We start from the raw sequence: 24,025 nt of genomic DNA, 5'->3' as shown, positions 1-24,025 counted from the left end.
GGTATAAGGTTAATTAACTGCATTTGTCAGCAAGTAATATCTGAAGCAACACTGGATGGGTGAACATGATGACATTCCCAAAGTTACTTCATTAAAGCTTTTCTACTTTTATCACAGTGACAAATGTGGCGGCCAGAGGAGACATATTTATAGATCATAGAGTGCATTCACACATTTTAATTATACAGTATCTGGCCATATGAGAACAAAAGATGTAGCAGGAGTTTAAATAACCTTGTTGGAATATATTTTGTGGATTTATGCCAGGTTTGTTTCTTGAATTTGTCGAACAGATTTGTCTTCCTTTTCCAAGTTGACATATCCACCCTCTAATTGATCAAGTCAGAGACATATTTCAACAGCACTCACTGAGAGGAAACAGACATAATAAACGCTAAGTGCCAGCTTCATAACACGCCTGTCTGTTCAGAGGTTATACACCATATTGTGAGCTGAGGCGAGCTCAACACAAATAATTCTGCATCATTTCAATCCTTACAAATATTTACAAAAACTATATATCCAGTTCCAGAATGTGGACATAGGAGGTTATAAAGTCAGACGCTGTGTGCAGAACATCTGAGATCCTTCACCAGTGGTTTGGACGAGAGGGGACTTGTGGAGGTCGCCTGTGAGAGAAAACCATGAGCAGATGTTATGATCAGTTTCAGATCAGGAGCGGATCACTGACAGCTGACAGAAGCATGGGAGAAGAAAGATATCTCTGAAAGCAGGCGGAGGATTGCATACCTTTTATTCATTCCTGCCCAAAAGCAACGAGCAACACTGTCTTTACCGTGTGTTGCCACTGGCAACCACAGTCACCATGGTAACCCACGGCTCCAGGTAGAAAGGAAGTGAGCTCATGCCAGGCTGCACACAGAAAAGTGAAGCGTTCGTGCTCTGCATGGCCGCCTGCATTGACTATCACACACTCTCTCTGAACTGCGGGCTGATCGACTCACTCAGTGACAGGAAGTACACGACGCACCACATGTTTACTGTCAAAACAAACAGGAGCCTGGTGGTGCATGAGAATTCAAGAAAACACACAACAGTAACACGCACCAGCCACGACACCTTATATTCCTTTATTCAATACATCTCTGTATACACCTGCTGACAGACGGGCAGGCCCTTTCTCTTGGATGATTATCTTTTATTGGGCTTTTTTAAAGTGATAAGTGAGTCATTTGTATTTTGCTCAAGGCACTTGATTCAAATATCACCTACAATGAGAGCAGTGGTGGTAGGTATCTGTCACTTTTCAATTGTTCCACAAAAGAGAAACACAAAAAACGTAATTAATGTATCCTTGAAAAATATTGTAATGACGCCAAAATACAAATGCCATTAGTAAGTCTAATTTTACTATGCTCAATTTAAGGCTTTGAAAATACACCATCAAGGAAGAGAAAAGAGACTTGATGGAAAGTGCTGCTTTCTTAACGAGGTGCTTAGTGTGTGAGATTACTGACAAAACGTTAACAAGTATACAGCTCACAAAAGATGACTTCGAAAATCGTTTTTGTTACCATTATATCAAAGTTATGAGTCACATATATTGTTTTAAAGACACATTTCAAATGAAACAATCACAACATTCAAGACAGGTTTGTAAAGTCAATAAAATCATGTATCCCTTTTCATCACACATAATGCAGAAAATGTCTTCATATTCTTTGTTTAACAAAATCCTCTGCCTACACATTTAGTTAAAGTACATACATAATGTTTCTGAAATGCACAGACTGAACAGCATCATATGACAGGTTACTGTAGGTGTGTAGTTACACATGGGAAATAACAGATGACTCTGCTCTACAGAAATATAAACGTGTAAACAAGAATTGTGTGTGTGTGTGTTTCTAGTCAAGCAGGGAGGGCTCTGAAGGACGTATGACAGTGGGTCGGATGGGAGCACCCGGGGGTCTTCTGCTGCAGGAAGAGAGAGGAGGAGAGGTTTTGGGGGAAAGAGGGGGGAGGGGGACACATGCAAGGAAAAATATCATCAGATAACCATGCAGCAAAGATTCCCAAAACACCAAAAAGCCAGAACATACAGTACAACCCATCACCAGCAGCACCAGCCACTTCCACCAATACAAAGCCACAATGTGTGTGTGTGTGTGTGTGTGTGTGTGTGTGTGTGTGTGTGTGTGTGTGTGTGTGTGTGTGTGTGTGTGTGTGTGTGTGTGTGTGTGTGTGTGTGTGTGTGTGTGTGTGTGTGTGTGTGTGTGTGTGTGTGTGTGTGTGTGTGTGTGTGTGTGTGTGTGTGTGTGTGTGTGTGTGTGTGTGTGTGTGTGTGTGTGTGTGTGTGTGAACGATTTTACCTGGGAATCCCTGGCGGCAGTGCGGGAGGCACGCGGGCCGGCCTGGAAGGAACTAGAGGCACAGATCCAGAGTTTGGATCCCCGGCGTAGGCCACTTGTCCCGGTGGGCGAGTCGGCACGGGCGGTCCCCCGAATGCTGGGGAGGGGTTGAGAGGGGGCGGAGGGCCTGGGGTGGGGCCCCTCACTGCAGGGGGTCTGCTGGGAGGGGGCGCTGTTGCTGCGGCAGGGCGGGACGCAGGTGGAGGACTGAGACACAGAGAGACAAGGATGTTACGGTATTTTGATGTAATGCACTCTACTGTACATGTGTTCATAAAGATATTATATGCATATTTGTATTAGCAGAATATGCAAACATAATGATTATACTCAAGATGATATGATTAAATACAAGTACATTTATTAAAGTGGATTTTATAGTTTATATTATTTTATCTATTTGCACCAGGTGGCAATACACTGAAGCTATTTGGAAGTGTGAGTGGAGCGTCTACTAGCTGTTGACTGCATGATAATGAGTGCGACATATTATCCTGCTTTCCCTCTATAGAATGATTCTAGAAATGTTTAAGCCCTTGGGGATTGTTGTTTAACATAAACAGCGATATTGGATTTCTTCTTCGTTTTTTAACTATGACTAGGAATGCATCCTGTTCCAATTTACATCTTGAACAGGTCCAGTACAGTAGAGAAATTAACACGTCAGTGGCCTCTGGTGGCCAAAATATATATTGGTCAGCTTAAACCTAGATTGTAAATATGTGTTACCTCGGGTCCTTGGCAATCCATTTGTCGTCTACAGGTGGAGGCACTGGGACAGAAATGGTGGTGGTGCTGATGTCTCCTATGAGGACGAGGGCCTCTTTCAGAGCGTGGTACATCCTCAGCATCTCGTCTCTCCTCTGGGCCTGCTCCGGGGACTCCTCCATCATACTGCCCTGGTCCCCGGCCGAGTACAGGTAGGCCAGCAGCTCGGAGTGGATGAAGTCCTTCGCCTGGAGATCGGACACAAACAAATACTTTAATACTGCAAGAATGATAAATGACATTTCTCATACCTGTCTAGATGTTGAATATGACTAATGGGAAAAGAGATAAAGCAGAACCCGTACACTGTTGATCATGAGGTGCATGATGGTCTTGGGCATGAGGTCTCTGATGGACTTATTAACGATGCCGATGTACGAGTCCACCAGGTTGCGGATGGTCTCCACTTGCCGCTCCAGCTGTGGGTCCATGGACACGGTGTCGCTCGGATTCATCACATCTTCACTCGCAGGCTGAAAGACACCAAGATAGAGAGATGTGAGGGGGGGGGGGGGGCAGAGATGTTTTGTTTATGTTAGTGCAATCTGTAAAGGTCCCGAAAATATATGTTCTCCCCTTCAGATTTCTACTACGGCTACCCAACGACGTGAATATACGTCTGCCAATGTTGGACATCACTTTGGTTCTAACACATCTGAGAAATAAGTTTTTGTGTTTTTGTCTGCGCAAGAAGCAATATCTGAAATAGGAGCTGACGACAACTGTCAATCAAAATATGTTTGAAGCACAACCCCACAGACATGATGAAGCAGTTAGGCAGAGTTTTTAAGTATAGAAGGCTGAGTTTAAATCAAATAAATAGAAATTCAAGCTATTTTTTTGTCTTTAAATACTATATTTACTGTTATAGAGAAATACAAATAGATTTAAAGCTGTGTAAGGGGCTTTCAAATGACAGTGTGCACGTCTCAAAATGATTGGACACATACATGCAAATACAGTTTAATCCACATTTGTATTTTCATCCACACTACATCAGCATTATTGATCTCAAATAACATCTCTTGATATAATTGCTCTCTTGCGACCAGACCTGATTATACAAAGTGCAAGGTAAACTATGACCGACATGTTGGATCCCCAGTGTGCTTCCTGGAGCAGCAGGGCAGTACATTAAATTAGCATATGCATGTTGTGGAAGAAACATTTAATGATTTTATTAAACTGAAAAGTTGACTTTATCTTTAAATATCAAATTACTGTGTATCAGCCGAAACGCTGACATCTTAGAGCGTACTAACTTTTTACCTTTGGGTTTTCATCGCTATATCTTTAGAAATCCTCCGGCCACATTTAAAGTTAAGCTGCAGTCCTTTGTAAAAACAATTAACTTAGGGTTACTAGATTAAAAAAGTTACTACACTCTAGTTTACCTGATCTTTCTCTGGGTAAACACCAGCTCTGAGGAACGAGGCCTTCCAGCTGTCCACGTCCTCCTGAGCGCCACACGCCAGCTCAATCTGACGCAGGTCTTTGTACACATTCCTGTAAGACACACATGTTGAAATGAACCAAAGATCAGAACGGACTAACACCGTAAACATGACTGTTTTAGAGGATTAAAGCAGCCGCACCTCTGTTCAGTGCTAAAGATGGCGAAGACTTGTTTGCTGGACATGAAGCCCTTCTCCACATCTCTCAGCTTCAGGTTGTCCAGAGGCAGCATGTACTTCTTCTCTTTTTCCTGATAAACAAATGATATGACAACAATAAAATAAGTCATACTATAACAAATAAACAGTCTCTTCCCTATAATAAGTGTTTTCAAGGTACAACAAGTGGGCTTTATTAGGTGCACATTTATAAGTACTTTACAAGATGCTAGAATATTTCTCAAACTTTCTCTCTATGTGAGGTTGTACCTGTAAAATAACCTCAGGTAGGAGGACGCTCCTATCAAACAGAAAGTCAAAAGTCACTATTGTATGCTTACGTGATTAGTAGAAATACTGAAAGGACCTTAGGTGGTTTTTGACCACAGATTGGGTCCACAACTAGCAAGCCAAATGAATGTCTGGGAGCAAATGAATTGTATATGCTACACAAATATGGCCAGGATCCGTTGAATTTTCGAAATATTGGATTGCAGATTAGAATTATACAAAGAGGGGTTCGTTGAGCATGAAACACTTGAAATAATTAAAGGATAAGTTAAAAAAGAAAGCAGAAAGAAAGTGAGGTCAAAGAAAAATATTTCTGCTAAAAAAAGTTAGCAATGATTGAGAGTCAGACCTAAACATTTGCGATGTGTGTATCTCACACTGCACTCTAATTTGTATTCATGTACCTTTGTTATTCATGTTTTACTATCTTTGCTTTTAAAAGGCGGGGTAGGTAATTTTGGAGAAACCAGCTTGAGTACGCTAGAATTCGAAAATACACAACCGGAAAAAATCTGCTACTTCCTTACAGAGCCCCTCCTCCAACACACACGAACGCGCACATGACCAATGAGGGCTAAGAGATAAGTGTGTGCACAGATGGAAGGCTGACAGGCAGGTAGGCCATCCAGTTACTTTAGCCGGCCCGGCTAAATTGATTGGTCGTGCTTTTTACAGTACTACAGCTTCCACAGGTGACATTTTTTAATGGATTTTTTGTCAAAGCAATTAAGATATTCATTGCTATCGGGATGTTAAGAGCATTCCATGCAATATAACAAAAAGTGTATCTCGAGCCGGTTTCTCAAACTTACCTACCCCACCTTTAAATGAGTGACTTTAAATGCCCTTTTATAATGTTTCTTAATGCTCTTAATCTCTTTCATTTTTGTAAAGCACTTTGAATTGCCTTGTGTTGAAGGGTGCTATATAAATAAACTTGCCTATCGCATGCAAATAAGGCGATATGTTGTCCCCTTAGTAGCCTTACCTCCTCATCTTTGTACCAGGAGAGAGACTCAGCTGTCAGGACAAACCAGTAGTCCTTGGATCCTCCCTTCATGATGCTGATGTTGATGGTGAGCCAGCCTCTGCGGATCACCTGCACACGAGAGCCCAACAGTTGACTAAACCACACACCCCTATATGTATCTACAGAAATCAAATAGAATAATAGAAACAAATGAAAGACAAAAACATTCATGTGTAGAAATAATTGACAGCAAAATAAAGCAGAAAAGACATGCAAGTGCAACAGTTTTGCAAGAAAAAGATGCACAATGCAGTCAGATCAGGCCAAACTGTCTTACCGGAAAATTCATAACAAACACAGAGACAGAGAATAAATGACAGGCTCCAATAAAAAGTCACCTTCTCTGTTTCTCTCTCTCTGTCAGACTGACGGACAAGGAGACAAAGGGAACAGACACACAGGGATAATGAGAGGACATATGGATTGTGTGGTGGTGTAACCATGAGTGTATTGTAGAGTTGCAAGCTGTGGTGCTTCAGTTAAGGATTCCCCTGCAGCCTTTTCTACATACATCTCTATTATGATCAAGGCGGTTGAGCATAGACGAGCTCAGGGCCACCGAGGGGGCGCTTTCATTTATTTGAGACAATCTTAAACTTTGAGCATGTGAATACTTTTACCATGATACAACGCTATATCAATCATTTAAAGAACAATACGATTGTTTGGTGATATCATGAATCTGCCATGATACAATGTTCATTGATTCAATTCTGACGCCTGCCAACGCTATGAGATGATATCATGTGCCCATTTAACAACACCAGTTATATTTATATCAACTCACATAATTAATAATGTAATTTTGTAATTGTATTTCTAGGCTTTACAAAAGTGTTTCACTTTAAAGCGCCACATCTCTCGTGTTTAAGCACTGTTTCAATGTTTAGGACGGTGGTCTGCTTGGACAAAAATGGTGACACAGTCATGCCTTGGGAATTTCTAAATAAAGGCATATGTTAAAGATGTCGATATCCATTCTTATAAATAATAATAAACTCAATGGTTTTACAAAAATATACACAAACTCTTGTTGTTTTTTTGTTCACATCGCTGTGCAAGAATAAGACATAGGGATCTCTAGAAAGGCTTCTTATGTTGTATCCAGTGGCGAGCCGTCAGGGCCCTCTAGGCCCTCTCTGAAGGCCTAAAATATTCTACAAAATAATATTTAAAAACATTAAAAATATATATATATATATTTTTTTTTAAATATGTTTTTTAGTTATATTTTTCATTAGTTTTACCAAAATAACTTGATTTAATTGTATTTAAAATAACATTTCCATAGAAATAAATCCTTCGAATCTGCCTATTCAGTTTCTGTTAGAATGTAAAGGGTTAAATGAAAGAAGCTCATCTCTTACTGTGAAGACAGGAACTGTTGGACGTCCAGCTATGCATTTACATACTGTCAAATGACAGTACAGTTGACCAATCATATCTTCCCTCTAAATGGGTGGGTTTTATTATCGCGGACTTTATGACAAGTTCCGCCCGCTGTGAAACTTTTCTTGTTTCCATAGCAACAACAACTTCCTGTCAACAGCGTAAACTCGCCTTCAAAATAAAAGCATGCCAAATTATACTTAAGACATACAACTGCAACGAAAGTAACAAACACAATGCAATATCCTTTTCAATTTCAAAGAACACAAATTGGGTTATTTACAGGTGTTGTTTTGTGTGGTAGAGGGTCGCTTTTCATTGATGCGTTTTGCACCCCGAGCCGTTGGCTTTTTATTCCGCTGTGACATAATAACTTTTTTTTTTTTTTCGAGGGAAGGGGTGGCGGTTAGAGGGCCTAGGTATAAAAGTTACGGCTCGCCACTGGTTTTATCATATCCCACACATGAAAAAACAATACTGAAAAATACAGAATGAGAAAACAATAACTTTAGCTTATTCACTGGGTGAGAAACTCTTGGTACAGGGTATCCGGTTCTCATGATGATACATCCATGAGTGTAACTCTTTCACTTCCCTCTTCTTCATCAAGGAGCACAAATCTGGTTCCTCGACTCCCCCACCCACCCAAAGAGGAAGTGACAAGTGGAGGTGCAGCCAGTGGGCACCGTACTTACAAGAATCTCCCCCTGGGTCATGAGAAGGAGGAACAGAAGAAGAGAAAGAGGAAAGGGAGAAAAATGACAACAGGGGCACAGACAAGAGTGTGTAAATGTGAATCAACAGAGGGACACGTGGCAGGAGAGACGGGCTGAGGCAACGACAGAGAGAACGGGAAATAAAGGAGCAGCAGGAGAAAGCAGCTGCTGTGATGCTACAGAGTTTTAAACAGCAGAGTTACCTGATTGGGCATGACTCTCTTCTTGGTGATGTTAGCAGCCGTCCTTTGCTGGGCACTGCAGGAGAGACATTGAAGGATGAGGGGTATGCTAACAAATGCATACAAGATATTTCTGGAATATTAATCAAATTATATTATTTTTTTCCTTTTCTTTTTATATGTTTTCTTTAATCATTTCAGATGGAAAGCATAAGGGTTTTTCAGATTTGATTAAACATGTGTACTGACTGTTTGCATTTTAATGGATATAGGCAGCAATTAATAATTATTTTATATTTGATTGATTTATCAATTAACCATTTGTCCAGTCATATTGGGAAATAGTGAAAAATTGCCATTATTCTTCTACCAGCACCCAAGTTGATATGGAAGTTGCTTTTAATATTCTGTCAACAGTCCAAAGCACACACATTTAGTCTCATATATACCAAGAAGAATCTTTAAATCTTTGCAGAAAAGAATAAGAAAAAAACCTACCGACCCCCGTTTCTAATAAAACAAATTAATAAGTAATAATAAATAAGTATCTTACTTGGCAAATCCAATGAAGTCCTCATGATTAGTGTTGATGTAGGAGAGCTCAATGTCGATCAACAGCAGCACCTGAGAGAAAAATCATTACATGGTATGTACACAAACAAAGGAAACTGTACACACACTAACACTGTACACACACCATACACACCTGCTCTTTGGTCTTGCTGTCTCTCTCTCTGACGTAGGTGGTGACGATTCTCTCCGTCTCTTCTCTCAGTCGAGGGTACGATCCCAGCTGTAGAGCCACACACAAACACACGCACTGCTGCAGGCACCGTGATTACAGGACACACACCTGTGCAGGCTTACACAACACTGCAACACTTTGTTTCCTCATAAGCAGTAACTCCCAACAACCACTGACAGTAAATATAGAGTATAAACACAAAATACGAGGCAGGGCATTCAACATGAACACTGAGCAGGCATGCACTAAAGAGATCTGTATCAGCTGGAGACTACTTGTCAGCTTTAGGTGTTGCAAAAGCTATGAAGTTGTTACCAGTGTAAACATAAGGGTCAGGGGTGTAAATCTTCCGGTATCTCATCGTTCAAAATTGATTCTCAGTTTAGTATAGACGGCTGCTTATTTCATAATCTACACCAGTCTATTGATGGTTTATAAAGGTGGTGTTGGAAATGACCGCAAGAAGGCAAAGTTAAGTTAATTTTGAATAATGCTGGACATAACAACAAATTGGTCTTTAGGAATATTGTCCATCAGTTAGATAAATACAAAAAAGAATTACAAATAATGAATAATAGAATATGAGAATCTCAATCCTTACAGGAAGAGCTTACCCCAACTCTAATTAGCATAATATCATCTCAAGCTGATAGCAAGTCTCAACAAATCAGGGAGGAAGAAGCAGAAAAAAGGATCAGGTTAGATTTTAGAAAGAGATGAAGATTGGAGAGGGTCTGATGGAGGTGTGTGTTTGTGTGTGTGGGGGGGTTGTGTTATTGGTGTCAATGGTGCAGTAAAGGGGGTATCACAGGAGTAATACATGAACATTTCCATTGACAAGACAGGGTGGGGAACAGCCCAATTCCTTAGTGTGAGAGTGGGGATCGGATTGGATAAGTGAGGTGAGGTGAGGGGGTGTTATGTACATCACCAATCACAGTGAGGATGGGGTAAGTGTGCCGGTAGAGGTCCAGGGTCTCGATAGGGAAAGGGCTCGTTAGATTCGTCATTAAAGAGGGAACCAAGGGGTAGACGGGTGGGACGTGAAGCCTTCAAACAGCGGTAAGGGGAATGGATCAGCAATAACAGACAGGGATAAGTTAGTTGATTACATTTTCCTCTCTTTTCCTTTTTTTGACTGCTCTCTATCACTGACTGACTGCATTTGTTCGCTCTCTAAATTAATCATTTTTAAATCTGTCTGTCCACTGTTCCCGTTTACCTTTTCCGTGCACTTCCTGATCAGGGCGGCAAGCTCGGTGACAACGAGGTCGACACATTTCAGACAGGGGTCTTTCAGCTTAATGACCTGCTTTTTCACTATGGCCTCAAACGCCAAGTCTGGGGTGAACAGGCCTGTCCTGTGGTGGTGAGGCATCATGGGAGTTTGAGGTTTAATGGCAGGTGAGGGAAGGAGGCAGTGTAGCATGAAGAGGAAATGGGAAATGGTGGCAAAAAATAAAGTGAAATCCCAAGTTGAATGGAATAGTTTGGGGGGAAAAGGAAGTGTTCAAAAAAGGGAAAGGATAATGAAGATTGAGGGAGAAAAAGGTATTTTAGTTAGTTCTAATTCATTTACAGAACAGAAACAAGCTGCAGGTTCTCAAACGTATTAATGGCTGCATCAGCTTCCTATTCATGTGCGCGTTGAGAGTCAGACCACAGCTTTTAGGCCATCTCAGGTGAATGGCTATCTATATATATATATATATATATATATATATATATATATATATATATATATATATATATATAGGTGAATGGCTATATATATATATATATATATATATATATCTCTCAATGCCAGTCAGTCAATATCTTTTAACATTTATTGGATGGATCGCCATGAAATTTTGTACAGACGTTCATGATTCACATACTGCAAATCCAAATGGTATTGTTAATAACCTAAACTTCCTCTAGTACCACCATCTGGGCACAATTGCAACTAGTCCAGTAAGTTATTTTAACAATAGCAAATGTTCGCACCATGTGTGCCTAAATTCAGCCTCACAGAGCCGCTAGCATGGCTGTACATCTTTCAGCCGCAGCCTGAAACCTAGCAGCTTGTTTTGTAATGATACTTTTCAGCAACAAGCCACATCCAGTCTGTAACCACACATCTTCTCAGAGACACCACTCCAGTGAAGTACAGCCAGGATATTCAAATACAACCACCAATGTTTCTGCAAGTGAACTTCATATCAGGACTGTGAAAACTGAACCTTTCCATTGAGTTCATTCACTTTATCTTTTAATCCAGGATGCTGGAATTATGTCCAAAAGCACATAGCTAAAATGATTCAATTGGCTGCTTTAATGGACCTGGCAACTCTACAGTCGGCTGGTCTCTCTGGTGTGTGTGTAGAGGTGTGGCAGCCAGGCAGGAGACCATGCAGTGATACCTTATTAGTGCACTGTCTGACTGTGTTGATGAGCTCCTGGATGACCAGGTCGATGCATTTCAGACAGGGCTCTTTCAGCTTAATGAGCTGCTTTTTCACTATGGCCTCAAACGCCAAGTCTGGGGTGAACAGGCCTGTCCTGAAGGACATACAGATACGACAGACATGGAGAGACGAGGGTAGATAGACACACAGGGAGAGTGTGAGACAGGCACACGGATGGAGGAAGACACTGAGGAGGACCAAATTAGGTGTAGTAGAAAAAGAAAATGTGAAGTGAAGTGGAAGACAGCAATAAGGCTAACAAGCAGCCTAGGAGACTAGATATAATCAACTCACAGAAACAAGAAATCAAAGACAGACAGAAGAGACAGCATACTTAATGAGACAACAGATACAAAACACTTGAAGACAGAAAGAGTGGGTCTTTATAAAGCTAATGAACACATATCAGGAAAAAAGGCTGGAAGACATAAAGAAAGCAAATGTGTGCAACACAGTGTGCTGTTGGCAGACTTGCCTGACTCCGTGGATGTTCTTGATGGCGTAACTGATCTCTCTCCTCAGCTCCTTCTCATCAAACTCCATCTAAGACACCGGGCAAAAACAACCAATATAAACTGCCATGCATATACTGACAATGGGGAAGAGGAGGGATAATCTGCTTGTTTGTGTTTGTTTGCGCTGGATTAAAAGAGAGTTTAGGAAACATAGCTACAGTATGACCACAACATTTAAAAAGGTTTCCACATACGTAGTGTAAATACAAAACAGTTAAGAAGGCAAAGCACATTAACAACTTTGCAATGCTAGTGCCACTTATTTACCCCTGAGAAAAGCAATACTTTAGTTGTTTTTATTAACAGAATGATAAAAGAAAGCAATACCGTGCCAAATTAAATGAGAAATATGCAGAAGTGGAAGAAAAAAAACAGCTGAAATTGAAATTAATAGATGTAATGCATTCAAAATATATTAAAACAAATTTACAACACTGCTCACCTTCACAAGCTCGAAGGGAAATCGCTCGTGGAAGATGCGGTTGATCTTTGCTCCACCTGACAGGTTGGAGGTGTCCACCTGATCACCAGAGCCCTCGATGCACTTCTCAAAGTCCACACCAAACTGCTGCACCATTCTACCGATTATAAGTATTATACATTACATTTCTATACTTATGGAAACATATGAGTGAGTGAGTGAGTGAGTGAGTGAGTGAGTGAGTGAGTGAGTGAGTGAGTGAGTGAGTGAGTGAGTGAGTGAGTGTGTGTGTGTGTGTGTGTGTATAGCCGCGGGAAGTAGGGGTGCTGGGGGTGCTGCAGCACCCCCTAGAATCTGGAGAATCACAGAACGGCCGGGCGTCAAGGGCCGGCTCGGTTCGCTCACGGTCGGCACCGCCCTTAATGTGTTTGAAAACGGCATCATTGAAGTTGCGCTGACAGGCGAGTGAGGCGACAGAGGTCCACCGTGTCTCCGTAGCGAGGCTACCCCCCCACCCCCCGTTGACAGTTCACTAGCACCCCCTAAGTAAAATGACTTCCCGCGGCTATGTGTGTGAGTGTGTGTGTGTATACTGACTGGAGCAAAGCCTTGGTCTTGCGCGTTGGGTCGTCGGGGCGGAAGTTCTTGTACTCCTCCACCTCTTTCTCCAGCGATAGCACCTGGCTTTGCAGCTTACTGCGTAACCCTGGCAACGTATCACGGATGTGGTTGGTCAGTTGCTGCAAAGACATACAAGAAATAAATAGTGTTATACAACAGTTTTGTCTAATCAATTTTATTATGGAAGAATTGTAGGAAGGAAGAATTGTGAATCAAAAGGGTTCCCTGGATTTTTCTTTTCTAGAATGCAGCTTGAAGTAAATGGGATAAAAACTGTGTGTGTGTGTGTGTGTGTGTGTGTGTGTGTGTGTGTGTGTGTGTGTGTGTGTGTGTGTGTGTGTGTGTGTGTGTGTGTGTGTGTGTGTGTGTGTGTGTGTGTGTGTGTGTGTGTGTGTGTGTGTGTGTGTGTGTGTCACCTGATTGAGGGTCTTCTGCAGGTGTGGTGTGCCCATGCGTTCTGCAATGTGTCTGTACCCCGGGTGGGACAGGAAGAACTTCCTCTCAGCAGCCAAAGCAGCGCGGATGTCTTTCTTTCCATCAATGTCCTTCTGACTGCGGTTCACCACCCCGATGTAACCTAAAGAAAGACAAATATCAGTTGTTCAATGTGAGTTATGGAATAAAGACAAATGTTGATTCTAAAGCACTTGCGACCAAATATTAAATTATTATAACTTCTACAATTGGAGAGCTGTTCACATGTGGAACAATACAAATAAAGCTATTAGTCAATTTAACACCATAGTAATTGTTTGATTTCAATGTCAGGAATTACAGGGAAAATAATGCAGATTGATGATTGGCTGACCCCTAAAGAAAAGACACCCTGTTTTGGGTAGTATATAAAGTCTGTAAATATTGTAATGTAATAGCTGGATTCCAATCAAGGATTTAATAAAATGTGTGTGTGTGTGTGTGTGTGTATGGGGGGGGGGGGGGTTCTCACCTCTGCGGAGCGGCAGTAGTTTGTTTTCCAGGATGTCTCGTGCGTCCGTCCCTTCATCCATCAGGTCCAGCTTGGTGATCACACCGATGGTCCGTAGACCTAAATCAAATCAAGTTTTATTTATATAGCACATTTATAAACGATTTTTGGTCGAGCCAAAGTGCTGTACATATAGGGTGACCAGACGTCCCCGTTTGTATAGGCCTGTCCCCGGTTGAAGCTGTCCCCGGAAATGTCCCTGTTTTTTTAATGTACGTTAAAAACACATAGCACGGTGAAATAAAACGTTTCATGTCAGGAAACACTGGGTAAACAGACTGTGGTCAAGCCAGCCCCCACTTCGGAAAACAGTCAAAAGCACCTTGTATTGCGGTGCTCGAATATCCTATGCATTACGGTAGAGGCCTGTAAAAACTGCCTTCAAAATAAAAGCGTTTACTCGGTCTATAACAAATATACCTAAAAAACACACCAAACATCTTCATATATACTGGAGCTTAAATTAAGAAATATGTACTATATAATGTGATCAATAATAATGTAAAACAAACTACGTATAACTACCACATTATAACTGAATGAATGTAAAATGTAAGTATACAGTTATGAAGACATATCTGACATTTCCACTGGGTGACTAATTTCAATTGATGTTGACACCATTTCACAACACTCCTAAAATAACATTACTTTCTGAAGCACAATTTAAAATGTATGCTGTTTAAAATCTCAAATTAGATCTATTGTCCATCTATATTTTGATTATTATTTAATGGAAACGGTCCATAATCAAAGAGTCATTCGAAGTCAATCCAATACTTATTTCACTTCAGGGTGATAAGCAGGAGACCCCATCTAGTCAATCAGAGAAAATCAGGACAATCTGATGTAGAGTTTCAAAATAAAATACTTTTGAAATCTCATATATGGGCTATCGTCCTTCTGTTTTTATACAAGAATAAATAAAAAACTGTCAAATTATAAAAGACTTATTTTCACTCCAGGGTGATAGCAGGACACCCCATCTAATCACTCAAAATCAAATACCTTGGAAGTCTCATATATGAGCTATCGTCCTTCTGTTTGTATCCAACAGTTAAAATGTTCAAATTAAATTGAACCAGAATTGTCCCCCTTTTTTCATTAACAGTGAAGAAAATTGGATATGTTAATGAAATTTTGACCGCAAAACTCAAAATGTCCCTGGTTTTAAATTTGAAAATCTGGTCACCTTATGTACATATAATAAAAATAGCCTACAGTAGAGACACTTTACAGCAAATACAACAGCACAGATTGTTCAGAATATCAGTATGAGAAAAAAAAAGACAAAAGCATCAATGCTAATACTGAATCTATCGCTCATTCACACATGGGATTTTAGGATTCAAACAGATAATTGGAAGTTATAACTTAGGTATTTCAATTATAATAACCATCAGTAGAACAGTATATAAACAGTATTTTATAGCCCACACTGCTCAAAACTATAGGCTATGTCTACAGCCTTGCTAGCTGTGGGTCTGTACCTTTACACATACAGTCTACCATCTTTACTTAGGCACAGTAGAGCTAACTGCCATCAGTATGCTAACATGGTCACAATGACAATTCTAACACGTTTATGTTCAGCAGGGGAGAGATTTACCATCTTGTCGTCCATCTTAATTAAGTTTGTAAGTATGCTAACATTGCCTTAGCATTAGCTTATTACCAGTTTAGCATTAGCACTAAAGTACAGCTGAATATGGTTGGGAATGCAATATGTTTTGCAGGTATTTTGTCATAAAGTATTAGACAAATTATAATTTCTTAACTGATGATGGCATTAAATGAAATGTTAGGGAGAAGCTGTAGTTATCATTCGTCCTATAATTACAAGCCTGAACCTTTAATAACTTTGTCTGGGTTTAATAAAAGAAGACGAAAGATTGGGATGATTACATTTAATGATATCTCTACTAATTGTCCTGTCAAATGATCATATAATCATTTAAATCATATATATACATTATGTCTTATAATATGATTGCCTTTGACTCGGTTAAATTGTATTTTTAGTCCTAACTCTGGGATTGACATTTCAGGAAGGGCAAAAGTTGGCTTTTTCAAATGGTTAAGGACTGGGGGGTTTTATGGTTTAATGGTGGCGATGTTTATCTAATGCCTAAGAGAAGTTATGGGTAGTACCAGTTGGCTATTTTCATTCTACTATATAGTGTGACGGTAAGCTGTGTTCTGGGTGCAAAGCCATTTTATCCTCTCAGGATGAAGTTGCTCTGTTCCTGCATTTGAGATCGATTTCAATTGTATATTGACTTTTTTATTACTTTATTAAATATAACAAAAGACAAACTTGACCATGAATCATTTATCGGTTTCTCTGTAAGGGAATTAGAATTTCCTCCACACTAATCTCCTGTAATACATCTATGCTGCCAGGATGTATTTTAATAATGTATCTGTTAATTACGCCTGCAGTCTGCTTTTGCACTGAGGCTTAGATTTATAGAAGGAAGAGTGATTATGGCTGCAAGATATAGAAATTAGCTTTGTAAATTAGAGCAAAATAGGTCAAATTTATAAAAATAACCAGCGAAAAGTTATCAAGGCCATTCAGATGATCCTATACATGAACACACACACTCCTCACGGTTCCCTTACCCTGAGGGTCCACCTCCTTGGAAATCTTGAGGGCGTCGGAGTTGGCCAGGTCAGTGTTGGCCGGTGTGACAGCCAGGATCAGACAGCTGTCCTTGGTGATGAACTGCATCAGCATTTCCATGATCTGGTGCTCGATGTCCACAGGCTGGTCTCCCACGGCAACCTTGGTCATCCCCGGAAGATCGATCAGGGTCAGGTTCAGCACTGAGAGATGATGATGGGGTATAAGGAAGGAGGTTAGAGGCTGAAAACCTTTAGCAAAATACTACTTTTTTATTTGTGTGTGTGTTACCATTAGGGGAGTAGACACGGAGGTTGATGGGGACGGTGGAGATGCCCTTGTTGGATCCGGTGACCCTCTCAGTCTCCGCTTCAATCTCCAGACGGACCTCATCAAAGTCCACAAATTTACGGCCCTTACAGTGCAGGAACTCTGCATACTCTACACGGAGAAAATTAGAGATTTAGACAGGAAAGAGGGCAATTAATTGATATGAACATAGATACAGAAACGTTACGATGGTGCAACAGAGAGAGATGCCACACAGATGGGGAGTGCAGTATTTGTTTCATTAAACTTGTTGTATAAGCTATTTGAACTATGGATTTTTGAGAACAGATTGTGTGAACCTGTCAGTTTCACAAAAAACACTCATGTGTGCTTTTGGGTTGTTTTACAACTCAATTGTCTATAACTCAGTGCATTTTCTGCACATCTGTTTTGCAATGCATTTGATTAAATATTGATTTTAACTATACATTTTCTATGAGCTAGTACTGTTCATTTTGGCTACACACATCAGACTCTATGTTTTGTAAAGTCTGGATTTAAGAGTGCAAACCCTTTCCCGACAGTTGGTCTCTTTACTTGCCCACTTTAGAGTTAACCAGCTGGAGGATGAGCGGACGACGGGTGACGATGCCAGATCCTCTGGGTAAGAAGTCCCTGAAGTAGAGAGAGATATACAATTTAAAACACACTGATAACTTAGGACAGACAAATGGCGGTTTTGGCTGTGTCACAACAATAAAGTGTTAAAGAGCAAGAGCAATCGATTGCACTCTTATTGATCCCCGATTCATTATTCAGCAATGATGCTTTTCCCTCAGTAACTAAACTGCCAATAAGCATTTTGTTTTCAAACATCTCCTGTCAGTAATGAATATGTGTCAGCTTCTACCCAAATGAAAAGCTTACAAGCTCTAAAATCAATCCGCAGTGTCTACGCGTGTACATGTGCGCATTATTTATACATGGCAGGATTACCTTACAACACTATCCATCATAAATAGTGCATAGAGAAAGAAGCATGTCTCTTTGTTTCCACTTCGCATTACATACACGCTCATCTGAATGGAAACTCGTGTTCAATATAATTGTGATCATTTCCAGGTCACTGACTACCAAACTCTCCAGGCCATGAGAATATGTCTGTCAGTCTGCTCTTCTCTTTGTGTGTTTGCCAGGTCAGCAGCAAGACTGAGTTTTAGCGTAAGGTAAGCAGGCCACACACACACACACACACACACACACACACACACACACACACACACACTCTCTCACACACACAAACACACACGCACTATCTGTCCACTGCTGGCGTTGCAGTGAGGATGTTACACAACATCCTCTTCATCCCTTCCTGTCACTTTTGAAACGCAACATGAATAATACCATGACCAACAACAAGACAGTTAATCAATTAAATCCTAATATATTTGATCCATGTCTTGGGTACATTTGTGGATTTGGGCTTTTTAAATGTGTTGTTAAATTGATTGAAAGATAACTAATCTGCAAGTCTTATTTAATTGTTTCACTTAAAACTAACACATGTTCTCTAGTTTTAGCTGCTTCTTCTTCTTTGGTGCCTTTGTTTGTTTTTCTTTTAATGCACACAGAACATCTTTTCATTTCGGATGTTGATTGGACAAAAAAAGAAACTGAAGTGAAGGTGACGTGTTTTTGAAATGGACAGATTAATATAGGTTTTGTCCCCTCAAAAACTGAGACCTGATGGCAAAACCATCCAAAACTTTACAAACAAAAGGAAACAATATGGAAAAATCTAAATAAACAATGTGCCACATACACCAACCATTCTTACGGACAAATGTTACACTTAAACTAATACATTCAGTATTTGTGAAGATTTTGACAATTACCAATGCTTCTTATTTGGGATTTGCACTTGCAAAAATAATTGGTTATTGTGTTTTATATAATTATACTTTTCTCCTTTATAATACTATATTTTTGAAATAATAATTTGGGTTGTTCGAAAAGGCATACACTATTTTAAAATTAAGAATCTTTTTTAGTGTTATCCACTGATGCTACCATGGTATCTGCTGCGAGTTTGACTTTCACTTCCTGCAGAAGAACCTCTACTTCTAAACTTGCTTCAGGAAGGCAAGTTTATTTATATAGCACATTTCAACACAAGGCAATCCAAAGTGCTTTACAAATGAGCTTGGGCTTGAGAATGCTTCAGCCTCTTTATACTTTTGTTTGTAGATTTTCATCTTAACTCTCCCTACTTTTCTTTAAATGTTTCTGTGTGCACACAGCAAAGCAAATCTTATGCCTTGTTATGGCCAATGGTGTGGCGTTTACTTTTGCTAATTGGGATCAACTGGCACATGCTTTCAATTTTCATTAAATGCAATCATTATTATAAAAGCAGAGGTAAGAGGTAAGAAACATTCTGCAGTTTAAGGACACGTCAAAAGCTGACAAAGATTTTACTTTTGGAGATTTTTCAATAACCAATTTAAGACAGTAGGAAGACAATCGTAAATGTAGGTTCAATGTTTTCCATCTTTGACCTGTTTAGGCGTTCCTACGACATGTTGGCAAACGATATATTGAAAACAGCTAACTAACTAAAAATCATTATATAAACTATATCAAATGTATATCAACAAGCCAATGTTGATAACGGCTGCATGTCACTATAGCTAATTAACAAACGTAAACAGCTAAGTAGCCTTCTGTGGGTATTTGGTACCCAGTGTGTCATATACACATGACAGTGCAGCTGGTGACATCACTGATGACCCCAACACAGACTTATCAATGCCCCTACTGTCTGCCCAGTCACTTGGGACTGGGAGACAAAAGGCGACAGGAAAAAAAGGAGACTTAGCTGCCTAATCAACATTCCCAATCTCTTGGAAAACAAGTGAAATCTTTCTGAGATGTAGAAGTGTTCCCGTCTCTGGGCACCTTTTTATTTGGAGATAAAAACACAAAGCTGCAACAGATATCTCCAGTAGATAGGCCTCTGCTGCAGCGACATGTCTTCTTCCTCTTCCCTTTCCTCAGATGTTCCTTCAAGGCTCAATGTTATAACTGAAAAACAAACTGTCTATGACTTTTTCATAGCACTTTTTCCTACACAGTTTATAAACTGAGCAGTAACATATGATTTTAGTGTAACTGTTGGTTTTGCTGCAATTTTCCATCAACTAGTCATTCAAATACCTTTATACTTATTCATCAACCTCACAAAGAAAATCAGCAGTGCAGGCATGCTGGGAGGAATTTTAATTTGCACTGACCCTTACAATAATTAATCTATCTGACCAATACCTGACCAAAACTGCAACTATTGTGTGTTCCTCACCCTTACAAGTAAAACATTGACCTGACCTTTGAAATGTGAAGCATAATAAAGATGTATTTACAACCCAAGCATTCAGCCTCAAAGAAAAACAACCATTGTAAATGTTTGACAGAATGGGCCTGGTAGGAAGAGGCAGTTTCTGCTAATATTCCTGCTGAGGAAGTAACGTTTCGAAAGATTTAGGATATGGAGTTCTAACCTAAAATATATTTGAAACACACTTTTAACCAAATTGCCCCTCGGTTATTGTGAACATCTGTTTTTGTTCGTGTACTGTGTATTGCTCAGTTCCAAAAAGGAAAAAAAATCCGTTAAGAAAAACTGGGAGGCACCAACGTGCTTAACCAAGTGCTTAGTTGGCGATTTGTACGCAAACGTTTGGCGTAAAATAACAGCAACAGTCACAAACTACATTGATAAAAATAACAAATCACGTTTAGAGTGTCAGATTAATCTAATGACACATATAAAAGGTACAACCTTCCGACGAAATTTTCCAACACGGAGCTCTTCCCTGCGCTTTGGCCGCCGACGACAGCTATCTGCGGCAGATCCAAGTTGCAGGACTGGCCGATGGAGCTGAAGGCGTCCTGGAGCTTGTTGATGAGGGGAATTAGGTCTTCCATCCCCCGGTTTCCCATAGCGGCACCTCGGTCAGCCCAGCGGGCTCTATCCTGCTCTGCTCCCCGGTCAAATAAGAGCCAAAGGGTTGCTCTTCCAGACAAACAAAAGTTCCCAGACGGCACCGCAGTCTGTCAAAGCTTCTGTGAGTTTATTCAATGAAAACACAAGGACGGTTAGAGTGAAAATTCCCAGCTGCAGACAGAGCTGGATGATTGCCTGATAAAAGTACACACATTTAACTGTAAACTTCTGTCATCATCCGGTCAGGCGACACCCAGCCGCCACCGGAGATTATGGCTCCGCCTACAGCCTCACTCTCCTCTGTCATTGGTCAGATGGAACGTCCGTCAATGTACACACATACGTCATCATTTTTTACAATAACGTTTTTTGACTTTCCCTTTGAAACAGGGGAATTACAAAGTGTGATTGTAATCACAAAAAAAGTATGAACGCATTGAAGAGTGCTTATGCGGTAAAAAAAACCTCTCCATTGTGCACTCAAGGAAATCAAACAGTTGTTATTAAATTCAAGAATACCACATCTGTTTTGCGAATGAATTCACTTATTTGTGCTTTATCACAAATAAGCCATATGAACCCATTTCACAGGGTGCGAACTGGAGGGGAGCAGGGGGAGCTATAGCTCCCCTAGTGGTGACATGAGCTCCCCTGGGAACATGGTTTGTGAAATTTGGGGGGAGCTCTCTAAAATACTGATATGATGACCAAATAAATTCCATTTTGGGCATGTTTTATTTTCAAAGGTGTAAAATAAGTGAAATAAAATTATATTTAGAGTTTATGATTCATGAAAAAAGTGTCGCCTGCTTGCACGCTGCCCGCAGCTCCACCCACTACCCACTCAGTCACAAGCTCGTTTAGTTAGCACTGCATGTTTACCAGGCATTGTTGCTGCTGCTGACATGTCGAAAAGAAAAAAACAACTTAGGCAATTTCTTTAAAAAGGCGGCTAAACAACCTGATCAAGAAGACCAACCGAATGTAACTGGTGGGAGCACATCGTACGTTGTGACTGCTGCTACAACAGAACCGAGAGAGGAGGGAGCTAACGTCAGTGCTAGTGCTAACTTGACAGCTAACGTTAACTTGGGGGCTGAAGAGACACAAGAAGACGAGCCAAGAGAAGCTAACTTGATGACTACAACTACCATACAGTAGTAGAGATCGAAGGAGATGTGGAAGAAGATGATGATGCTGCTGATGACCACCCCACCTGTTCTTCCTCTTCCTCCTTGCCTGCTGCTCGAGATGGGGGGCGAAGTTGCTGCGGTGGTCCCGTGGCCGCCGGCTGGCTGGACCAGCCAACAGTGGAGTGAGTGGATCACATTTGAGTCATTTTAAGTTGATTAATTAATTAATTAATTAAACAGTCAAACGTTACATTGGTGGTCCGTGGATTATTTATTATCAAGTTGATTGAAGTTTGCGTAGCCCATACATGCTCGGGAAATCTGTTGACATGAACATGATCCATCGGGACGTTTCATGTAAATGTAGACCTGTGGCACCACCCCGTGTGCAACAGATTTTCTCTTTATAATAGGCCTATGTCTGTGCTGTTGCTATTAATGCACGGATCAGCATTTACCCCCCCCCCCTCCCCTCCGTGGTATAGTTCGCACACTGCCATTTCATCACTGAATCAGGTTTTGCTTTCTGTAATAATGTGTCCCAGTGGCGTAACCATCGACGATGCTCCGGGGCCCAGAGCCGGCCAGGGGCCTATACTGTACCTTTTTTGGGGGGGGGGGGGGGGGGGGGCAGCAATGGCATTGACCAGTTCACGCAGTCTTCAAAGTAACCAAGCAACCTACATTAATTTGTAATTTGTCTGTCCAATGACCTTGCTCCCTTTCATGTCATGTGATACCTTGCCTGACGAGCGAACCGTTTAATCAACCTCAAAAGTTATAGGTACTGTAGCTAGCAGCAGCAAGTTTGGCAGCATTATAAAACATGTCATAGCTTGCATTTATAATGTACAGCAAACCAAAGCACAAAGGACAAGAGATAATAACAAGGAGATGTAACGGCTAAACTAACGAAATTAGATTTTTTTTTTTGTTATACATCGTCCTCCAAATCTCAATTGATTCTGTAAAGTGATTGTGTGATTAGTTTGCTCTGCCGTTGTCAGGCTGTGGTGGTCTGAGGCCAAGGCAGGCTGTGGTTGGTAGCCTACATGTGGCGCTTATGAGTGGTTGTGTGTGTCTGTACATGTGTGAGCGCATCAGCGTAGGCTTATGTTTGGGGCAATATTTGTTCCCGGGGCCAATCACAATCTTGTTATGCCACTGATGTGTCCTATTCATTTTGGCCGTTTGTATTTTAAATGCACTTTCAATGTAAGTGATTTAGGACAAAATGAACACTTTTTTTCAATAATCTATACAGACTTTAATTTGCAGCGTCAGTCTCGGTTAGACAAGTAGAGTAACTAAGTATCAGTCAATTTTAAAGAATCCCCATGAACACCAATAGAGAAACACAAGACAAGCACCTGCTGATCTCCTGCTCAACCAGAAGAGGGCGCTGCAAAACAAGTTAATGTTGATATTATGTGAGGTCAACAGTGCCACAAAACGCCACTGTTTAAAAAACGTGTTCTGGTTAAACTTCTGTTGTTTTGTGTTTTGTTTTTGTTCGTATGGCGCTTTGGCTATAAGTACAAAAAAAAAGGCTTGTTATTTTCTTTCTATTTTATTTCCTTTAAATACCTTTTTTAAATGGCACTTTTGTTATTGTAAAGATGTTTCTGAGTGCAAATAGTTACAACTGCATTGTTCACAAAACAATGGCAAGTGTATAATAATAATAATAATAATAATAATAATTTCAAATGTTATAGCGCCTTTCAAGAAACCCAAGGACGCTTTTAAAATGGGAGATAAAATAACAAAACAAAAAAATTATAATAATCACACAGACACACATGGTTGAATAACAGGTTGGTGGGTACTGCATTTTAGCTGGGGCCGAAGTGTTGATTTGGAAGTTGCTTGAATAGGTTTGGAAATGACAAATG

At 40.4% G+C, this 24,025-nt stretch overlaps 1 protein-coding gene across 4 annotated transcripts; it reads right to left on the bottom strand.

Annotated features, from left to right (window-relative positions):
* Nucleotides 1-1,075: 1,075 nt before the first annotated feature.
* On the bottom strand, nucleotides 1,076-21,256 carry dnm2b (dynamin 2b). Of its 4 annotated transcripts, none has more exons than XM_034107544.2 (20): nucleotides 20,833-21,256; nucleotides 17,596-17,669; nucleotides 17,016-17,165; nucleotides 16,724-16,927; nucleotides 14,060-14,158; nucleotides 13,530-13,690; nucleotides 13,090-13,232; nucleotides 12,514-12,649; nucleotides 12,032-12,099; nucleotides 10,329-10,467; nucleotides 9,068-9,154; nucleotides 8,915-8,985; nucleotides 8,383-8,437; nucleotides 6,033-6,143; nucleotides 4,736-4,845; nucleotides 4,535-4,646; nucleotides 3,446-3,613; nucleotides 3,102-3,328; nucleotides 2,334-2,579; nucleotides 1,076-1,938 (listed from the first exon to the last, which is right to left on the bottom strand). In XM_034107544.2, exons 1-20 carry the CDS (start codon nucleotides 20,991-20,993, stop codon nucleotides 1,869-1,871), a joined length of 2,592 nt encoding a protein of 863 aa, XP_033963435.1. In that variant the 5' UTR covers nucleotides 20,994-21,256; the 3' UTR covers nucleotides 1,076-1,868. The 4 variants fall into 4 exon arrangements, with proteins under 4 accessions (XP_033963435.1, XP_033963270.1, XP_033963355.1 ...); XM_034107379.2 differs by lacking the exon at nucleotides 10,329-10,467 and adding an exon at nucleotides 11,512-11,650 and having other exon boundaries at nucleotides 20,833-21,255; XM_034107464.2 differs by lacking the exon at nucleotides 10,329-10,467 and adding an exon at nucleotides 11,512-11,650 and having other exon boundaries at nucleotides 1,076-1,935; nucleotides 20,833-21,255.
* Between the last annotated feature and the right edge of the window lie 2,769 nt (nucleotides 21,257-24,025).

This window comes from Pseudochaenichthys georgianus, chromosome 1 (assembly GCF_902827115.2).
Source record: "Pseudochaenichthys georgianus chromosome 1, fPseGeo1.2, whole genome shotgun sequence".
Classification (NCBI taxonomy): Eukaryota; Metazoa; Chordata; class Actinopteri; order Perciformes; family Channichthyidae; genus Pseudochaenichthys; species Pseudochaenichthys georgianus.
The sequence above is the reverse complement of the archived record's forward strand: the minus strand, read 5'-3'. Positions and strand labels throughout refer to the sequence as shown.